General features: G+C 38.6%; 1 protein-coding gene across 2 annotated transcripts in view; it reads left to right on the top strand.

Annotated features, from left to right (window-relative positions):
• Positions 1-539: 539 nt before the first annotated feature.
• The window catches only part of CHID1 (chitinase domain containing 1), a 94,282-nt gene continuing 74,809 nt past the window's right edge, over positions 540-20,012 (top strand). The window contains exons 1-7 of one of the 2 annotated variants that reach the window (XM_084208304.1): positions 540-683; positions 1,852-2,001; positions 3,352-3,484; positions 4,432-4,476; positions 5,809-5,915; positions 7,211-7,272; positions 16,581-16,673. In XM_084208304.1, the coding sequence (XP_084064430.1) occupies positions 558-683; positions 1,852-2,001; positions 3,352-3,484; positions 4,432-4,476; positions 5,809-5,915; positions 7,211-7,272; positions 16,581-16,673 (716 nt within the window). In that variant the 5' untranslated portion in view covers positions 540-557. The remainder of the gene's footprint in view (positions 684-1,851; positions 2,002-3,351; positions 3,485-4,431; positions 4,477-5,808; positions 5,916-7,210; positions 7,273-16,580; positions 16,674-20,012) is intronic. The other variant, XM_084208303.1, reaches the window with a different exon arrangement.

The raw sequence follows: 20,012 nt of genomic DNA, 5'->3' as shown, positions 1-20,012 counted from the left end.
CCACCCTCTTTTTATTTTCCTTCAATTTCTGTATCAGTGACTTGGCAAGGAATTGAAAACAAAGGTCTCGCCTGTTACAGTAAAGGCACATAGCTGTAAGCATATAGCTAAAATTCTTTATATCTGTTAATTAATTTATGGCATACTGACTAGGCTAGGTAGGAGCAGAAAAAAATGTTTTCTCTTCTTTGCTATAGAGAAGGTAAGGTAGTACAATAATTGTTCTGTGCAGCAGACATCTTGATTTCAGCTCCAAACAGTTGTACTTCTTTAGGGGGATTCCTTAAAAAGGAAGCTGCAAGGGTCCAACCCACTTCATCTGCGATACAGCTACTAAAACAAGGGATAAAAAAGTTGTTTGAGACTAGAAGTAATGTCTCACAATGTACTGCTTTTGTTGCCAGAGCAGAAGCACTGCCTTAATAAGTCTGATTCTGAATGGGAGAAGATAAAAAAATGTCTTGACATTTTTAGACAAGAAAACCAAATGAAACTGTTATATTCCTCTGTTCACAGAGATTTGAACCCCTATATTTTCAGGAAAAGAGAAACTTGACATGGGGAAAAACACCATGAAGCTTCTCTGTGCTTCCCTTTCTCTTGCCATGATATGCTGGCTAGCTGAAGGTACCCTGTCAAAAACAGATGCCAAGAAAGGTGCTACAAAAAAACTGGAGGAAAAGGTAAGGAAAAGAACTGAAATTCTTGTCTTATCTAACATGTGTAGTAAATTAATTGAACTTTGGTAAATGGCCTCTACCTCTGTTAAAACAATGTTAATGCATTTCCACTGAAGCTGATCCTCACAGATAAAACTTGAAACTTTCGTTCAGCTTTTCTGTGTGTCACACATGATTCGCTTCTTGAAACATACGAAGTAGACTTCTGGAGCTTTATCCTCTATGCAGGTTGCAGAAACAGGAAGTTTTCGTCTCCTCAGGGAACATATTTCTATCCCTTTGGAAACCAGGGTGGGGAACAGTAGTTTCGGCCAAGAGGTCTAGGTCATTTACTGGTGGAATGGAGCCTTGCCAATGGGAAGGCTGTATCCTGATGAAAGAGTTTGAAGAGCCTTCTAATCAGTTGTTCTTTTGCAGGCAGAAGTGATTCAGAGTCCCACAGTAATCAGAGCAAGCAACGCCAGCATGCTGAAGTCTCTCTTCACTTGCCGAGCATGTTATTGTTTCCTGTCATTATGCATGTACATCTGTCACTGCTTGTATCACTTGCTCAACATCTACCAAATCTCATTTGCAGGTAGTGAGGGTAATACAAGGTGTTAAGGCAGGCCATATCCATAAATTCCTCACAATGAATCAATAGATGGCTTCTGCATACCCACCGTGCACATCTTATTAGATCTTCTCATTCTGTTTTTTACCTGCTGGATCAGTTGAAGCATCTTCCCCAAAGAAGAGTGTTTAAAATCTTAACCTCCACAGTGCAGCATTCTCAGACTAAAATATATCCAGTTTAAAAGCAGTCTTCAAATTCTTGGTTGAGAACTCCTAATCCCTTTTTATTATTTTGGGGTAGCATGACAGAAAGCATTGATTAGAAAACAGAGCACCATCAGCTGTCATAAATTATGTTCTTTACTCTTATAACGTCTTGGGCTTTGGTTTTTGTTTATGTGCTTTTCACCCTCCAAACAAACTAAGTATACTGATGATGACAAATAATTTCCGAGGACTTTTATGTTTCAGTTCCAAATCAAAGTGCTCTGCATCATTTAAAAGGAGTACTCCAAGTTTAATGAAGTGATTTGTTTTGCTGTTGTTTTTAAAGTCTGTTGCCACTGAAAGTGGCTGTTTCATATAACTGACTCTAATAACTTTCTTCTCTCCACAGAAACTGCATTCTGATAAAAATGTTCAGGACCGGGGATTGGTAGTTGTGGATCCAAAAGCAAAGGATATTATACTGGAACATAAAAGTTATTGCTCCAAGAATATGAAGGAACGACATTTCTCAGGAGATGTTCTGGGATATATTACTCCTGTAAGTTGATACAATGAATAAAATTTGTGCTTTGAATGAAAATGCAGCAGACTGGGCTAACCTGCAAGTTTGCATCCCTGTTTTAAAAGTATTTTTATAGTAATGTGGGCTGCTGGTCAAATACAATCAAATAGCCAGAGAAGTATTTGAGACTTGATTTGGGTTCAGGTGGTCTCAAACCCTTGTTCTCTGTCTCTTGGAGGATGTTTAGGTTCTCTAGGAAGATTGTATATTGTTTTTCCTCTCCCTGGTGTTGAGCAATGCACTTAGAGCAGGTACTGGATGTGCAGCTGCAGTAGGAGCTGTAGGTTGTGCCTGGGTGGGAGCCCCAGGCAAGGGGCTGTGATGACCTTTCAGACAGCAAAGGGCATGGGGACCTGTGGCAGTGGCCAGGTGACCAGACACTAGGACACAGCAGGAGCTCAACAGAAAGACCCCAGACTATCAGAGGCATGGAGGGTACAAAACCTGGGGATTCCTTTGTTGGGGGTCTCTCCCCAGAGGCACCAGCTCAAGCTGTTTGTGTTACTGCGCCACAATTAAATTGCTTTAGGGCTCCAGACATCTGGGACTCTGCCATGGGAAACCCAGGGCTGAGCCAAACCCTGTCTGACTGGGTGAGTGTGGGGTGTGCAGGGAGCCAAGAGGGACACCCCTAGGGTCACTGGAGTCGCCCTCCGCAGTGAAAGTTTAGAGTGGTGGGAGTGTGACTGCCAGAGTGGCTCCTAGATGGTCAGACAGAGAAGCTTCCTTAATGCTGGTTTTAACAGGGATGAGAGTATTCTCCTGTCAGTGGTGAGTCAGGGGAAGTTGCAGTGAAGTCAGAACTGGAGGGCTGCAACTCGAACCTACTAAATCAACAGTAACAATTGTATGCTGCCAAACTGATGTCAAACTGGATGTCTTTTGCTGTGCTGTCTCCTTCAAAGCATTCTTTCTTGAATGATAAATGTTTCATCCTTTTTTTTAGAGGATACTTTTCACTTGTTTTTGTCTTACACTGGTCAAAATACAAATAGGTGCCCTATAAATTTTCACCTTTCTCAAGTTCTCTTGAACATAAATTCAGAGTCTGTAAATTCAAAACTGTGTGGGAATATACAAGCCAGTTGCTGTAGTTCAGGTGAATTAGCACAATTTGAAGATTGCCTTTCATGTAGCTAGCAGAGCTTCCAGAGTACTTTCTTATTTAAATGAAAGCAGTATCCCAGCAGGTTTCCTCAAATGAACAAATAGGGATCTAGCAGATGATTACATTTCTATTAAAGAGTTTATATTGGTCAAGAGAGAAGTGAACTGTATATCTTACTTCTGAGTCTCTCACTTTTTTCCTCTCCTTTGTTTTTCAAGTGGAACAACCATGGCTATGACATTGCTAAAATATTTGGAAACAAATTTACACTAATCTCACCGGTTTGGTTACAAGTGAAGAGGAGAGGGAAGGAAAGGTTCCAGTTCACTGGGCTCCATGATGCTGATCAAGGTGTTGTTTTTTTTCCTTCAAATATGAATTGTAATATTGTTGCAGACTGGGTCGATTTGGCATAATAGGTGGGTTTTGCTCGCTCTGCCACATGGTGAAGTACTTTCATCCATTCAATTTTTTTGGGTTTTCTTCAGATCAAACTTCTTTCTGTCCTCATCTGCTTCCACATGTGTACATAGTTCATTTGTCAAAAAATGTAAGTAGAAAGATTGGCTTTTCCACCATGCTGTCCACAAAACCCCTCTTTAAAAAATGAAAGGGCAAAGAAAATCCTGTACAGGGAAAAATAGTCTTTATTGTTGCATTGTGCAGTTGTTTACCTGTTGTGGGTTTTGGTTTTTTTTCTTTGCAAAACCTTTAGGCAAATTTGTTTAGAAAGTGAAGATAAATTTAATTTGAAGAGAATTTTTTCCCTTCATTGCAAGGAAGGTGGCAGCAAGAGTAAATTTCAGTTAGTATATACTAGTTAATGGTTTTGAAGTTGATTGAATGTGAAATTTCATTTGAAATAGCTATAGTTCTTAGAATGTTAGTGCCTACTAACAAATTCATCCTAGCGCAGTGGCTGCCAAGAGGAGTGAATGGGACACTTTAAAGTATCATCTGAAAAAATCAGACATTCCTCCCAGGTGATGCCTCATGGCTGCAGAAGTGTTGTTCTGAGTAGGCGCTGGGATAGCTTCCATAGTGAGGCAGAAGTAATCAGGGAAGGGCTGGATGGGACTACTGTAAGGCTGTAGTGAATGCTGTGGTTCAGGTTCATGGCTTCAGATTATGTGCATTACAGGATGCCCTGTCTAGGTGGATTATGAACTGCTAGTCTGTGGCAGGAAGATGTGTATAATGAAGCTATGCTACATCATTTGAAGAATGCTTGAAAATATGTTATCATTGTCAACATCATTTATATTTTATCAGCTGTCTTACTTGATACTGTTTGACAGGCTGGATGAAAGATGTGAGAAAAACCTCCAAAAACATAAAAATAGGTGAGCCTCTGGTTTATGTTTGTTTGCTTGCTTTTTATCTTTTTTAGCTTTTAGGAAAGGAAAGTAAGGCTTTTTTCCAGGTCTGTATGGGAGGAAGGAAGATTACCTTTGAACAGCTGTATGAAGATGTCTGAAAAGAAAAATTAAAGCAGTTAACTTAGATAGTTAAGTAACTGAAGTGTTGGCCCAACTGATGCCTTTATGTTTTGCCCTAGCTTCTTGTCTCTGAATAAATCCTGGGTTACAGTGCCCTCCATGTAGCGATACTAGTATATAACACTGTGTGCCTCCCTGGGGAAAGAAGTCTGCAAACTTGTTGCTTGGGGTTCTGTGTAGTTGAAAAGAAAAAAGAAAAATCCAGATCTGAATCAGTCACTCAGACTTTCCTGCATGATAGAAAAGTCCTGCTTTGTCTCCTCTCCCCTTGAAGCTGGGAACTCTTGGGATGTGCTGAAGTGTGTGTCTTTAGGGAAAATGGCAAACATCGCCATAGAGATTCTGCTGTGCTAGACTTCTTACATTTGTCTATAGCAAGAATTCTGTGGAACTATGAAATGCTTCTTGATTCAGAAGGGAGTATGAAATTTGAAATGTATTAGAAAAATTGAATGCTCAGTCAGGTATTTTAACGTACTTCAGCTGCCAGAGGATAAAGCCTTTGAAATCTCTTTATACTCTTCTAAAACACTCTTTTACAACCAAGGTAGTTAGAAGGGGCTTACACATAGCTCCATAAAATCCATTGCCTTTTCCTGTGGGCATGGTTGTCGGTTGTTCCAACAGCAGTTTTCCTGTCTATTTTTTTGATGTTTTGTGATTTTAGGAAAAAAATTTACACAAGATCAAATGCTTTCCAAAAGTAAAAATATGTCTTAGGGCATTGAGTTGAGTAGAGAAGTGAAGTAATGTAGGGCTGTGTATGAAGTAAATTAGAGTTTGAGGTGAACTTTTCTACCTCATTATTGTGATAGAAGAGATCTTAAAGATTGGTGTCTTGTGTTGTTGCTGGTTTAAGACTCTACTTTAGGCCCTAAGTGGTAGTTCAGTTAAGATCATTCAATCAAGTGAAGGTATCTTCTCTTAAAACTTGCATCAATGCTGATTGTTAACTAAACTTAAAATGAACTGAAAAACTTAAAATGATGTTCTGAAGTGTCAATTTATCTATGCTGCTGAAGTTGGTCAGAGTGAAAAAGCAATTATCTCAGTCATGGGAGATGATTTTTAGCGGCATCTCTGCTTGTATCTGCTGTATTCTGTTTCTGCAGAAGCATTCCAGTGTAGATAATAAATTCCTTATTTTCTCTACTGATTGACAACTTTGCCTGATAGTGCCTCGAGTTTTGTTTGATGGCTGGACTTACCAAGATTTTGAGAGTGTTTTTGGCAGTGAAGATGAGATAGAGGAGCTTTCCAAGAACATGGTTCTGCTAGCCAAGGTAAAAAAAAAAATATTTAAGATGATTATAAAATAGTGTGAGGTGATACTTGATTCCTTTTGTAATAGATGCTTTCTCATTTCTCTTAATTTTGCATTCTATGAAATAAAATTTCCTCAAAGCAATAATGAGGCAGGATTCTTGATAGCGTGCCTTAGTATGTGTCCAATTCCTGTAAATATGAAATGTAGCATCACTTAAGTGCAGGTGACTGTGAGTCTAACATGGGACTACATCAGTCTTGTTGTCATTGGCAGCTGCACTCTTGATTTTTGCCTGCTTTAAATTTCTTTTATATTTCTATTAGAAATATAATTATTGAGCTGTGAGTATACTGCTTAGGGGTATTTTCTGATAGGCAGAGAAAGGGTCATGAGTGTAATGAATGCTGGTTTTTGTACAGGAATGCATTCAGGCCCAGTATGATAAAGCTAAGGAGCCACTTTTAATACCAAGAATTAGTCACTGGATATGTATTACTGAACAGTTTTGCTCAGGTCTGATCAACCAGTTTCCTCAAGATGTTAAGAGACTAGGGAGAGGAGAAGAGGAATTTTGCTAAGGTTTCTGGCCAACCGTTTTCCTAATGGCTTTAGAGCTATCCCATGTTTAAGAATAGACAAGCTACACCCAAAAGACATTCAGCATTAATGGTTGTTTCATGGCAGCCTGTTTATTTATTGTCAGAATAAGAGTTCTTACTTGCTACATGACATAAAGTAATCTTACTCTAGAGGAAGAGTGCTCTAGAGGAAGTTGGAGGTATGGTTAAACTGAGTAATTTCTTAGAATTTTTAACTGATATGTCAATTTTAGGTCCTCAGTAACACTTGACCTCTTAAGGATGTACACTCAAGTACAACAGTATCCTTGATCATGCTAAGAATAAATTATCAAAAGAGAGACTAATTGTGGGAGATACTTGGAATCATGTCTATGCCGAATTAGCATTTATGTCTTCAGACTCAAGAGATAATGAGTTTTTTCCCTGATATACAAGTAAAAGTGTGTCAAATTATTTGCTTAACAACCACCTTTCATTAGTATCTGAATTTTCCTAATACAATATTGGCTTTTTCTGTAAAAGTAGATATAATGGATAACTCATAGAGATGTTCAACTTCTGCATGTTTGTGTTTGTTAAATGATTTGAATTTCTCTTGGACTTCTCCATGAAGTGCTGTGTTAAAGATGAATCTGATGTAAGAATACAAAGCATGTTCAATCTGTAATAGTACAAGAAAAATAATGGCATGGTCATTAACTGTGTGTTGTTGACAATTCTCTTTATTTAGAATGAAAATTTTGATGGTTTTGTAATTGAAGTGTGGAGTCAACTGGGAAATCAAAAGCAAACGTGAGTATAAATCTCTAGGAAGCAATTCCTAAAAATCAGCTCCTTTAAAGCATCCTTTTAATTTCTCCATGTTGATTTGAGTATGTCTTTATAAATAAATACACGTAATTCTAGAATAACTAAAGGTTGTTCTGCTTGTCTTACAATGAAGTAGAGCAGTTTACCTCACTCTACGTGAGATCAAAGATTACATCATAATCTTCACAGTGGGTTTAGCAGGCTGTGTTAGTCTTTCATTCTTGAGTTTTGCATGGTGTAACCTGTACGAGGACATAGAGGGTACCTCAGTTGCACACTCACTCCCACATTGGCACTGGCCTTTACCATAACAGTGTTTAGTTTGGGTTGCTGGCTGAGGCTTGGAACTGTGTGATACTTTCAAGACCTAAGGCAAATGCCAATCTTCTGCTTCACGAAGAAAAGGCAGAATATGGTGATGAAATTAATGATTCAGTGCAGGAGTCTGAAGATTTTGTGATAGTTTCTCAGGAAATGCAGGCATCCATTTCTCTAAAGCACAGTGTTTCTTAGAGATCTCTTTTGCCTAAAATGTCTGGGGGAAAATAGCTTCAAGAAAGATGCACAGAATGCAGACTTCATTATGGAAGGTTTTCATCCTTTCAAAAAATGCTTACTTCAGGTTATTCTGGCTAGGGCAAATGCTGCTGACTGGTGGCATATATTAGTTACTTCTCAAACTGAGTTTACTGTTAGCAGTCCTACCTTTTCCCTATAAAATTAGTACTTGGGAACAAAAAAATTGAAACTGCAGAATCTTTTTATAAAAGGCTTTATAAAAGAAGCTTTATAAAGGGCTCCATCAATTGCCCTGCAATGAGTAATCATTCTGCTGTATGCTCTTGCTTATAATTAGGTAATTTGCCAGGTTGTTCTTAAGAGCTTATCTGTATCCTGTGCTCTGAACCTAGTGCAGTGTCTTAATAAAGTAGCCAAGAAGGTGACTGAAGCAATTAGTAACTGCCAGTCAGAAGTGGGTGGTAGTGGTCATTTTATTTACTGTGCTTACTATATTTAAGTAAAATCAATAGTGTTCCTATTAGTTAAAAACGAATATAAGACAGTGTAGCTGTCATTGTAAGACTCACTGAAGATCATTTTAAGCACACTGGCATGAAAGTGCTGTATTGCAAATGAAACCCATGAGCAAAGCATACTTTTCTGTTAGCTCCAGGGTGAGTTTATTTGTGGCATGGTAAAAATACTACTCTCTGCCAGGACTAATGTTGGTTTAAAACAGTGCTGTTTCACAGAATCACAGAATAAGCTGAGTTAGAAAGGATCTGCAATGATCATTTGGTCCAGCTCCTATCCCTGCACAGCACCATCCCCAGGAGTCACACCATGTGCCCCAGTGTGTTGTCCAAAGGCTTCCTGAGCTGTGTCAGGCTGATGCTCTGAGCACTTCCCTGGGGAGCCTGTTCCAGTGCCCAGGCACCCTCTGGGTGGAAAACCTTTTACTACTATCCAATCTAAAGCTCCCCTGATGCAACAACTGTTACCAGAGAAAAGAGATCAGTCTGCCCCTCCTCTTCCCTTCAGGAGGAAGTTGTAACTGCAATGAGGTCTCCCCTCAGTCTCCTCCATGCTGAACAGACCAAGTGACCTCAGCTGCTCCTCATACAGCTTCGCCTCAAGGCCCTTCACCATCCTCATGGCCCTCCATTGGACACTCTCTAATAGCTTTATGTCATTTTTATATTGTGGCACCCAAAACTGCCCCCAGCAGTCGAGGTGAGGCCGCCCCAGTGCAGAGCAGAGACAATCCCCTCCTTTTTCTGGCTGGTCGTGCTGTGCCTGATGCCTCCCGAGGAAGGGTTGGTCCTCCTGGCTGCCAGGGTCCTGCTGAGTCAGATTCAACTTCCCACAGACCAGGACCCCCAGGGCTCTTTCCACAGCACAGTTCATCTAACTGTGGGCTGGACATTTTGTCCAGAAGGGTACTATGAAAAACAGGTGTCATAAAAACTGTTAGTACTACAGGAGATGCTGCTGTTTAGTTGCCTCAGCCTTCAGTTACCTGAGTGTTCTTTAGGTGAAGCAACATCTCCATTCCCTATCTGTTTGTTACTCATAGAAAGGAGTGGGAAGTATTTTCCATAACTTCTGTAAATGAAAGGGTTATTCTCATGCTGTATAATGGTTACTGGATCCTTTTCTCTGAGTCAGTAATGAGTAGTCATATGTGGCCACTGTGAACAACACTCAGGGATTGTCCTAACTTAAATGTGAGATTGTTTGCCACAAAAGCATAAAGGGAAACAGAAGTTAGGAACTACAGGTTTTCTTCCATTTCAAGACCTGATCTAAGTGCTTCATTGGAAACTCATCAGTGGGTTTTTCCTCTTTTTATTGTTGTGTCCCTAGAAATGGTTAGGGTGTTTAAGTTGAACAGTGCCTTGGGTTGGGCTGGCAGCATTCTGAATTATGACAACTGAGACAGAAAACTGAAACTGGGCTCAGTGTGCAGTTACAGCTGTTTTGTGAATGTAGGAGACCCACATGGTAATTTTGTCTTATGATGCTTCTAAGTTGTGGGATCGTTGTCTTCATTTTGAGATTACGTTTTCTTATTGCTAGCTTTGGAACTCAATGGCTTGGCTATCCAGTGCCCAGGAGTTTTCCCTAATAAGGTTTTTAGGAGACCAAGTTCTTATAACAGTTCTTAAGGGGCAAAATGAAGTGAATTTATTACGTTGGCAAGCGTGTATTTTTATTGCACTTTGAGTGCTGTTACTTTGGAATCAGTTCATTCCATTTCGAGTAGCAGAGCAGAGTTTTTTCTGGGTAAGCATGGGTGGTCTTTTGCTTCCCTTGTTCCTGTCAGAAGAGTCGGAGCAGCGCAATGCCTCCTTTAGCCCACAGCGTGGCAATATTGTACCGTGAGTCACGCCTGATCTTCCCTCAGCTTGTGTCTTTCGAAAGTGGCAAACACCGGTAGTAAAGCAAGTTCTTAACCTTGGAAAGGTGGGGATTAGTTCGCAGGAGATGTCAGCACAGCGGTGAACCCCAATCCTTTGGAGAGGTGAAGTGCTTGTGGGATGGTATTTGTGCATGCTCCAAATAAAACGTCTGTCGTAACTGTTAGGTGAAGGGTAGGCTTTCCTGGTTCAGATCCTTCAAGGTCAAATGTTTGGAAGTAGCTTAATCTGCTTCTAGTTAAAGGGACAAAAGATCATAGTGATGCTCCTGGGAAAAAAGATATTTTTCCTTTTTGCTGCTTTCAGAGCAGTCTGACAATGCAAGGCGACCTGCCTAGCTAATACAGTTTATTCATGTTATTTAATGTGAACATATTTTAGTTTAAAATAAAATTTAAAAAAATCCCTGTTTTCCTGACGTACAAGGAATAATCTCACATAAACAGTTATCAACAGGTTATTGAAACTCAACACAGGTGCATAAAAATGTATGGGTATACCCTGCAGCTGCCAGCTTGCTTTATGCAATGTTAGAGCAGTGGTGCCGATCTAGGGAAAAATATTTCATAGAGAATCATTATGGTTTTCATTTTTCAAAACCCAAATTAAGTGCATACCTAGCCATTAAATTAATAAATGGCACTCAGTTATTCTATATATTTCATATATCTGTGTTGAGGGGAAAGCTATGGAAATTATTCCTGTGATGTTTTTAACTGTTATGGAAAAGATCTGAGATCCCATCCAACACGCTGCCTTAGTGGTGCAGGAAGACTTGATACAGCACAGGTTTCTTTATCCAGCTTAAAATGACAATGGGGGGATTTGTTTATGGAATATGCCTGATACAGTGTTTCAACTACAAAATCAACATCCACTCTCTGAAGACAATGTGCAGTGATACTTTCTAGCAGAGTGAACCCAGAAGCAGGTGAGCCTGCAAAAGAATCTGAAAACCTGATAATTAGTGTCCTAACTCACCAAGAAACTGGGCTATGATTGAAAAACTACTTCATATATCAGAAAGCTGGATTGATTGCAGCTGAAGGTCTCTTCTCAGTTGACCTGAGGTGAGTAAGTGTCCCCATGAGATACCTTTTTTCAATAGCTGAACCTGAATATTAGATGGGCATTTTCATAACACATGCTCTCCCTTGATGTTGGGGCTTAAAAATTGCCTAAAAGCTTTGTGATGATTAAATTATGTAAGAATCTTCACCTAACAGGGTAACAGTGCGTAAAACATAAATCCTGTGACCAGCCTCTTTAAGAACCTGTGATCACTGAGCACTTTTAAAATTAGGTAAACTTAGACACTTCTCTCTCAGCCCTTTGCATGTTTCTAGAAAACCTTTATTTTTTGGGGTACTCAACCCCAAAACTTTAGAAATAAAATGAGTGAAAATTTTTGGATTTAGAAATGAGTGAAAATTTTTCCTTTGAGGCCCAAGGAGTTATTTAAGAGTCTTCAGTTTCCTGTTTATTCTAGCTGGCATCACAGATGAGGTGAACGTTTGCTGAGAAGTTAGGTTGCTAGCGTCCACTAAAATATGAAATTCTGTGGTTTCAGGCTCACTAAATACCTTCTGTTTTATGTCTTCTTAAGCAGAAGTAACTCAAACTAGTTTGGGTTTTTTCCAGAACAAAAATTTTTTCAATCATTCTGGTTTGGGGTTATAGAATTGGTCTATAATGCTTAGCAGACTAAAGTCTTAAATTATATAAGTCCTTTGTGCTGCTTTATTTTGCATATTCATTAAATGTTGATTTATCAACATTATCAATGTTTATAAGAGAATTGTGTGCCTGAATGTATCTGCCTGCTTTCATGTTAGATATCCTAAATAGCCTCTTCTCTGTCAGTTCACATAGGAGCCTTGGTACCTCGAGTTCTACACAGCAATGCATAGTGTGTATACTTTCACATGTTTAAAATAGCATTATGGTCTTCTGTTTAGGTTCTTAATTTTAGAAATAACACCTGTTCCATCTGAAGAACCTGAATTGCTTTGATACATCTGTGTGGGCCTCTTTTGGGGGCTTTATAGTGACCACTTCAGGCTCTTGCAGATGTCTAATACAGATACTTTGAAGTACACTCTGTAGCACTGGTGCCTACTTCTTCCCCGTGTTTTCTGGGAATAGAATTATTAATATACAAATCACAGTGACATCAAATTTAATGGGAGATAAAAGACTGCATCTCACTGATGCTGCTTCCTTTCATGCTAGCAATCATTGCACAGTGAAAAAGGGTTCAGCTGCCCACATCTTACCCTAACACATAGGAATGTAGTCTTCTAATAGAAATCTAAATGAGCTGAGATATCCTATGCAGATGATACATCAATTTAATCTGTTTTGCAGTTTCTTATAGTTTAAACCTACTTCTTAAAGAACTTTTTTTTTCCTAAAAGTTTCTTGCTTAAGTTTGCAATAAGATATTCCAAGTTATTCATCTTATGGCATTTAAGTTTAGAAATGTGCATGGCAGAAATATTGAGAGATGTGAGCACGCAAAGGCTCTCCTCCTTATTTAGTTAACAGCTAGACAAGACCATGTCTCACTTACTAATCTCAATTGTGGGTTTACTGGGTGGGTTTATTTTTCTCCAGAGATCTGGATATGTTGTGAAAAAGGCATAATATACTCATAATACTCTCACAGGCTACATAAAAATGCACACAATATTCTGATCAGTCCAGCATTACTTGACAGATGGCACTGCCATCACACAGAATCAATCTGAAAAACGTGATTTTTTTGTCACTCTATGCAGAAGATGACCTTCAGGCATCTTATTAATGTTGGTAGGAGTATAGGAAGAAAAACTCTTCTGGTAGTTGTATCCTTCATGTTGGTCCCTGAAAAATTAATCTATTAATCAAAGATTTGCCATAATTCACTCCAGTTTCTTGGTATTAACTAGGCAGTGAAATGGCAGAAAAGGGCAATTTCTTTTTCAAGTAGACAGCTTTATTTTGTCCAATTTTCTTGACAAGGCATAAGTTTTAGGCAGCAGTGACTCCCAATTTGTGCAGAAAGGTGGCTGAAGTTGGAAAGCTGCAGAGCTTTGAAGGGTGGTGTAACTGAAGGGAAGGGTATGAAAACCTTTCATATCTTCTACAAGGCCTTTAAAATGCATTGACATCCCACTCTTGTGCACTGAAGTAAACTGTTCTACAAGGTGTTCAAAACACAGTAGACCAGCAATGCTGGAAAAAGTGATTTTTGGAAAAATAAGCTTGCCGCAGACTATGGGTGATGAAAATTTGGAGGTCTGCATATTTTATAGGGGACAAGATACTTTGAAATCATAAACACTTGGAAAATCACCTACCAAATAGTAGTGATAAGAGAAGGCCTGAAATAATGTAAATGAAGTACACCTTAGTTAGCTCATGATAGAATGTTAAAGCTGCCAATATTGCAGTAGCTGCTCTGAAGTTAAACTTGACTCTAGTGAAGTGTCTGGTAAATATTTAATGAAGCTTTTTTAGAAAGATTGGTTCTAGCCCTACTTTCCTGTACTTCATTATAATGTTTAAAATGTCAGTAGCTTTTCTTTCAAAATTGCCAATGGTAACATTGGAGAATACTGCTTTTAAAACACTGGAAAACACTGTTGGGACACAGTAAAGTTTTCATTTATAGCACAATACATGAATGTTCTGATATTGCTCTTTGGAGGAGAGGGAAAAGTGCACATTTGATTTACTTCATCTGTCTTGGCCAGCACATGGAAGTGAGCCTAAATTCAGTCTTTAGCCATTAATCCTGCCTGATTTGCCAGAAAGTTTTCAGGACCCAGAACCCTGACTTGACAGGTTAGTGAATAGATACTAATTTGGGTTTCTCGAGCAAAAATCTGCAATTGTCCGGCTGTCCTTTTTCTTCTTGACCTCCTTCAAGTTGAAGGTAATTATTTTTCAGCCAGATCAATACTGATTGAATTTTGTGGGGGGAGGGTATGAAATGGCTGTTAAGATGTAGCCTGTTTTAGAGTCCTGAGTTCACCAACAATGCATTCCCACTGCACTCAACAATGCATTCAAACTGCATTCCCACCCCTTTTTCAGTCCACAAATCTCTGTTCTGTGTTTACAGTTGTAGGTTATGGTTCACACTTACATGTTTCAAAATATGACTTTATTTGTGCAGTCAGTGGTTTTGTGGGTATGTCACTGCCTTTGTGGATCAGTTTTTGCCTGTGCAGAATGGGAGCAAGGACGTTAACCTTGTTTCTAAATGGAAAAGTTGTTATCTTATTCTGTACCTATGCTAGTTTTTTCATCCTATCCCGCCCTTCTTTTTTATGCCCTCATATTCTAAAGAGTTAAAGTCAGCAAATGTTTTGCATGGAGTAGAGCTCTCAAAGCTCCTACAGCTAACAAAGGCAGCCAGGCAGAGAAGATATCCCCACTGAGGAACACTGTAGAATAATCTCAAAGCAAGAGGAATTGATTCTTTGGTCAAATTTATCTTATATATAGCATCTCTGACATCTAATAAAGGTTGAGTTATACTGTAGTTCAGGCATAATTAGTTAAAAAGGTCACTAAGCCACGAGATACAAATCAGTGGAAAAGCTTACTTACCTAGTTTTAATATTGATTATAGTTTTTGATAAGATTATGTCATGTGGGAGTTGTGATAGATGTGTATGTTTGTGTCAATAAATGTCTGTTTAGCTTAGTGTTGTAATTTTTTAATGTGTTCCTATGGAAGAGGATTCTTCTTTGCTATAATTGATTTGTCTGAATAGTGACACTCCTAATGTGGAATGCATGTGGTAAAGTAACAGGGGAGGAAGCTGTTGGTTTCCCAGAGCAAGAATGGTAGAAGTATATGCTGCAGACAGACCAAAAGCTGATTCCTGTAATCCCATGTCTTCCCCCAGAGGAGAAATATAGGTGGCAGTGTGATAGCTCATTGTTAAGGGCTGTTCAGCACAGCCAGCTCTCAAAGTGTAAGCACAAAATATTGCTGGTATTGGAAAGGTGATAAAGCGTGCTTTGTTTCTTTGCCAGGATTTTGAGAGTAATGGCTTTTGTAGGCCCTAGGAAGTTTTCATCAGGTATCAAACCATTTCAGGGAAAATGGAAATACTTGGTTACCTTTGGATAGTGTTTCAAGCATAATCACTGTGATGGATAGTTATATAGGAAGAGCAATAGCTTCAGGAGAATATCTCTAGGATCATACTGCCTTGAAAGGCATGACAGTACCAAGATGTTGTTTCTGAGGGTTCAGGTCTAATTCAGTTTAAGTGGGGCGAACAGCTTGGATGGTGGCTTTGGTCTATTATGCCTTTCCTGCTTAAGCACTTTCAGCCTCCTGGAATGGATGGTGAAGTTGTTTTCTATGTGGTTCTGGTTTAAGTGTAGTCCTAAACCGATCTAGAGTTCTGTACTAATATCATCTGACTGTGTTTGTGGGTCCTCGTGATCAGGTGAAAAACAGGAAAGTTAACTTTGTTCTGAAAAATCAATTGACTTAAGCAAGGCACTCAGGAGGGCCCTGTTTGTAGTGCAAATTTAGGGTAATCTTGGATTCCTCTTAAGATGACATTAAACTTAGTTTCTGCAGATTAAAGGGTTTTCTATTAACATTAGCCTTCCAGTTAGGATGCTAAAACCAGTTTGCATAAGAATTTTAAAGTTTATTTTACTATTAAAATACCCAGAATATGGATATGAAAATCAGCTTTTGTGGAAGTCTTTCTTTAAATGATGCAGCCAGAAGATGATATTTCCAGATATGACTTTGTCAAATATGTATTTTGTAGTTATACACTGAAGTATGGCGAAACAAAAGGATTACTTATACAGGAAAAGAACCAGTAGAAGAAATGTTTCTAAACACAGGGCCTCAGAAATATCCTTTAAGGAGTGCATGTTCTGCTGTGAAAGTATCTTCACAAATTCTTGTGTGCAGCAGCACAGTGGCAACTTTCTTTTCTTCAAAAATTGCTTCTTTAGAACAGTGTTTGGTTCTTCTATTGATCTAATTCTTGTCACCAAAAATGACCTCAAGAAGCTATCTGCTCTGAAAAAGTATGCTGGCTTGTTTTACATACTAGCAATGCATAGTTAGAAAAATAAGATAAAACTAGGAAACACTTTAGAACCTCAGGGTGATCAGATCACCAGTTCCAATAAAACTGTCTCAAGCAGTGCAGTGTTCGTAGTCCTTAAAGAGAGTAAACCTAATCAGTTTCCTAATTGTTTTTTTCTGCTATGATAATTTGCAACAAGTTGTGGTTGTCTCTCTTGCCAGCTGCATCTTTTCAATTATTACAATTGTTCTTGTCAATATATAGCAGCAGTTTTCCTGCCTTTCCCTCTAATAGTATATTTCTATTTCAGGGAGTTGATTCACTTGATCACTCACCTTTCTGAAGCTCTGCATGAAGCACAACTTAAATTCATACTGGTCATCCCTCCTGCAGTTGCAGCAGGGTGAGTATTCCTGTTTAGATGGCAGTTTCCAGGTGAGAAATACTTGTCTGATAAACAGTAAGTTCAAAGCTTTGTTTAAAGCTGTGCAGTTTAAAAGAAGAAGAAATTATTTGTATTTGATTGGTAATCCTTTCTCCATGCATGTTGCACTGAATGGTCTTGGTAACTATGTGCATTCATACATACCTCTTATTTTTGATGTGATAGAGGAGCCAACAAGGAGAGGTGCTATGCTGGACCTTGTTCTCCCCCGCACTCCAGCTGGGGTGTCATGAGAACAGAGTAGAGGGGCAGAATTCCCTCCCTTGACCTGCTGGCCACCCTTCCCTTGGTGCAGCCCAGGATGTGGTTGGCTTTCCCAGCTGCAAGTGCACAGTTGGCTAACAATTGCATAGTTGGCAATGCAAGATTATTTTGTTTTTCCCCGCAAGTTTCCTTTCTTCCTTCAAGATGTTCAGCAACCCTATTGCCTGCATATTAAAAAAGCAGTAATGTAAGTCAAACAGAGAAGCATTTTTAGGTATACTTTTTCAAATGAGAGTCAGTAGACAGCTAATGAAAAATATGACAATTTCTTATTTTTCTTGCTTTGGGCTGTACAGTGGTATGGATAGGCTCACAGCCAGTACAATTTATGACAGTTCAACAGCACAGTTTCAGGACAGTATGGTACAGCCTCCTAAACTTCTTGTAGGCTGTCACATCTTTCAGAGTGCCAAAAAGGCAGAGAAAATTTAATGTCTGAGCAGTCTGGTAAATGTTTCTTCTGTGGCTGGACTTCTCTCTGCAATGACCTCAAGTTTTTGTTGAGTTTTACAAGGAGATCCTATAGCATGTTGGGGAAATCTAGCATTTCTGCTTACAGCTATCTGTGCAGACTTAAATGCATCTGGCTGAAAAGATTCAGGGATCCTGTAGCAGGTGACTGAAAGGTTGTCTGTGTGCTGAGGTCAATTGGCATCTGCCTTATAACTGTGGTGTACTTCTTCTGTAGGTTAGTAATGTAACCCCATCCAAACCAATTCCTGAATATACGTACTTCCTACCATCTTAAGACTGTAAGCCCAGAACAATACCTACCTAATTTGGTTCTTCAATAGCTGCCTGAAATCTGATTGCAGTTTATTTTCTGTAAAGTATGTACTTGAGGGTACTCCTTGTTTCTTTATGTTTTCCTCTGTTGCCTGCTATAACTGATTTATATGCTTACAAGAAGTAGCTAGTTTAGTGCAAAAATCCCTTTGCTTCCTGTGTGGAGCTGGCCACACAATTTTGATAGGCAGAGAGAGAGAAACAATGTGTTGAAGACTGTGGAAAAAGAAAACAATAAATTCCATGTAAATTGGTAAAGTAGATAGTTTTGTAAAATATTACCTGTGCGGAGTCCTTCACTTAAAGGACTGAAGCCCTAACTGCATTTTGAGGAGATTCCTTCATATCCCTTAAACACCTATGCTTTTACCTTGGCTCTGGATCATTAATCCTCTAATTTCTTGCAGATTTATCTGGAAAATTGTGTGTTGGTATGCCTTTGCATCACATGACTTTTCAGTGGTGCTAACAAGTACTTTGAGTTTCTTCTGATATGGTTAAATCAAAAATAATGCATAATTATTGTCTTATATCCTGGCTGTCATTTATTCCAGTCTTTCATGCTGCCCTCCTACATCCTACATCTCATCCAATTGATAGTTACTTTAAAAAGTAATTTTCTATTGCCATTAGTTTTAGTCTATTACAGGTAAAGCAAAATAGAACATTTCAAAACATTTTTCTAAAATGCCTTATCAGTCACTGCATCACACAGATGTTTTTTAAAGTGCTAATGCATGCTCTGGTAGAATTTAAGTAATTGCTATAAACAGTGTTCATGTTTGAAGTGCATTTCTGCTTTTGGTGGTAGGGAGAAAGTAGAGAATAGCATAAACCTCAACATTCCTGTTCATTGTGATACCTATTGACGTTACCAAGGTCAGCCAGAGGGACCTAAGTCTGTTTTATTTCTGTAAGTCATGTGGGGCTCTACAGTCTATTTTTAATAAGTCCCTAAACAAGAGTTGGAACCTCTATAAAACCTATAAAACCTGTATTCTTAAACACATTTTGCCTGGACCAGAATTTGCATTTTTTAAGATAACTGTCTTTCAGTACTGTTTCTCTGTTGAACACTACGCTGTAGTTTGGATCTTGTGTTGTCATTGCTGCCTCCTGCTGTCCTGAATATTGACACAATAGTGAGGTCACAGTTCTGAAACCTTTCTGTACTAGGATTTAGAGATGCACTATTAGATCTGGAAAGAGAGGCCTATCTAAAGTGCAATTTTTAACCTGAAATAAGTTTTACATGCCTGCTCCTAAGTGGCCTGTTTGTAGAGGAACTGTGAGAAATAACAGCTGTAGTTTATAGAAAAGAATCTGAAAGTCTCATTCCTCTAAACCAATTATATATATCTTTATGCATTCCTAAAGTCTTTGGGATTTTTCCATAAACTTTTGTGGCCCAGGAGAATTTCATTAATCACATTATTTTCAATCAATAATTTTACATAAGTCACCTGTCTGTGTCTTCCATGTGTGTGTTCTTATTGCATTAACTAGAAAAAACACAAAGTTTTTGAGTAAATAGGTTGTTGCAAATAGATTCATAACTTACAGAAACATCCTAAAACACTCACAATGGCCATGTGTACTTTAAAGCTTAGAGATATATTGGATTTAATGATATCAATAATCAGAATTCTGAAATTTTCTTTCTACCTTACTTGACTTTTTGAATGGCAGCTGTACTTGAAAATATCTGATTTATAGGACGCAAGGCTTGAACTGAAAAGCATCTCCTATTGTGTATTAAATATCTCGCGTCTTGAAATTCACTTTGGGTTTTAACACTTGGTTGAAAGTTTGCTTAATTGCATCTTACATTCTTTAGTTTTTGGAATCACTGTAGACTGTTAATCAAAAATACAGCAAAAGGCATGGAAATAAGTACCATCAAGAATCAAATAATATATCAGAGTTCAGCAGCTGGCAATAGACTGATAAAGGAGACATGAGCAGTATGTGGAATATCCTACCCAACTGGGATGTTAAGAGCTGAAACATTGTCCCTTTTGTGTTCTACCCTGATTAAAATTTAAAGAGAGCATAGTCAAATGTAAGCAGTTTATTTAGGAATTTGTAATTTAGACTCTTTTGATATGCATTAAGATCAAAGCAGTCTGTCAGCAAATGCTATCTGAAAGGAGACACTTAAGAGCTAAAAATACCAGTTTGCAGAGGGAAAACCCATCTGGAAAATTCATCACTGCACATGAGATAGAGTGTGGGATGCAGGAAGAA

The sequence above is a fragment of the Fringilla coelebs genome, assembly GCF_963513975.1.
Source record: "Fringilla coelebs genome assembly, chromosome: 6".
Taxonomy (NCBI): domain Eukaryota; kingdom Metazoa; phylum Chordata; class Aves; order Passeriformes; family Fringillidae; genus Fringilla; species Fringilla coelebs.
Note: the sequence above shows the minus strand (reverse complement) of the source record. Positions and strands in the feature narration are given on the sequence as shown.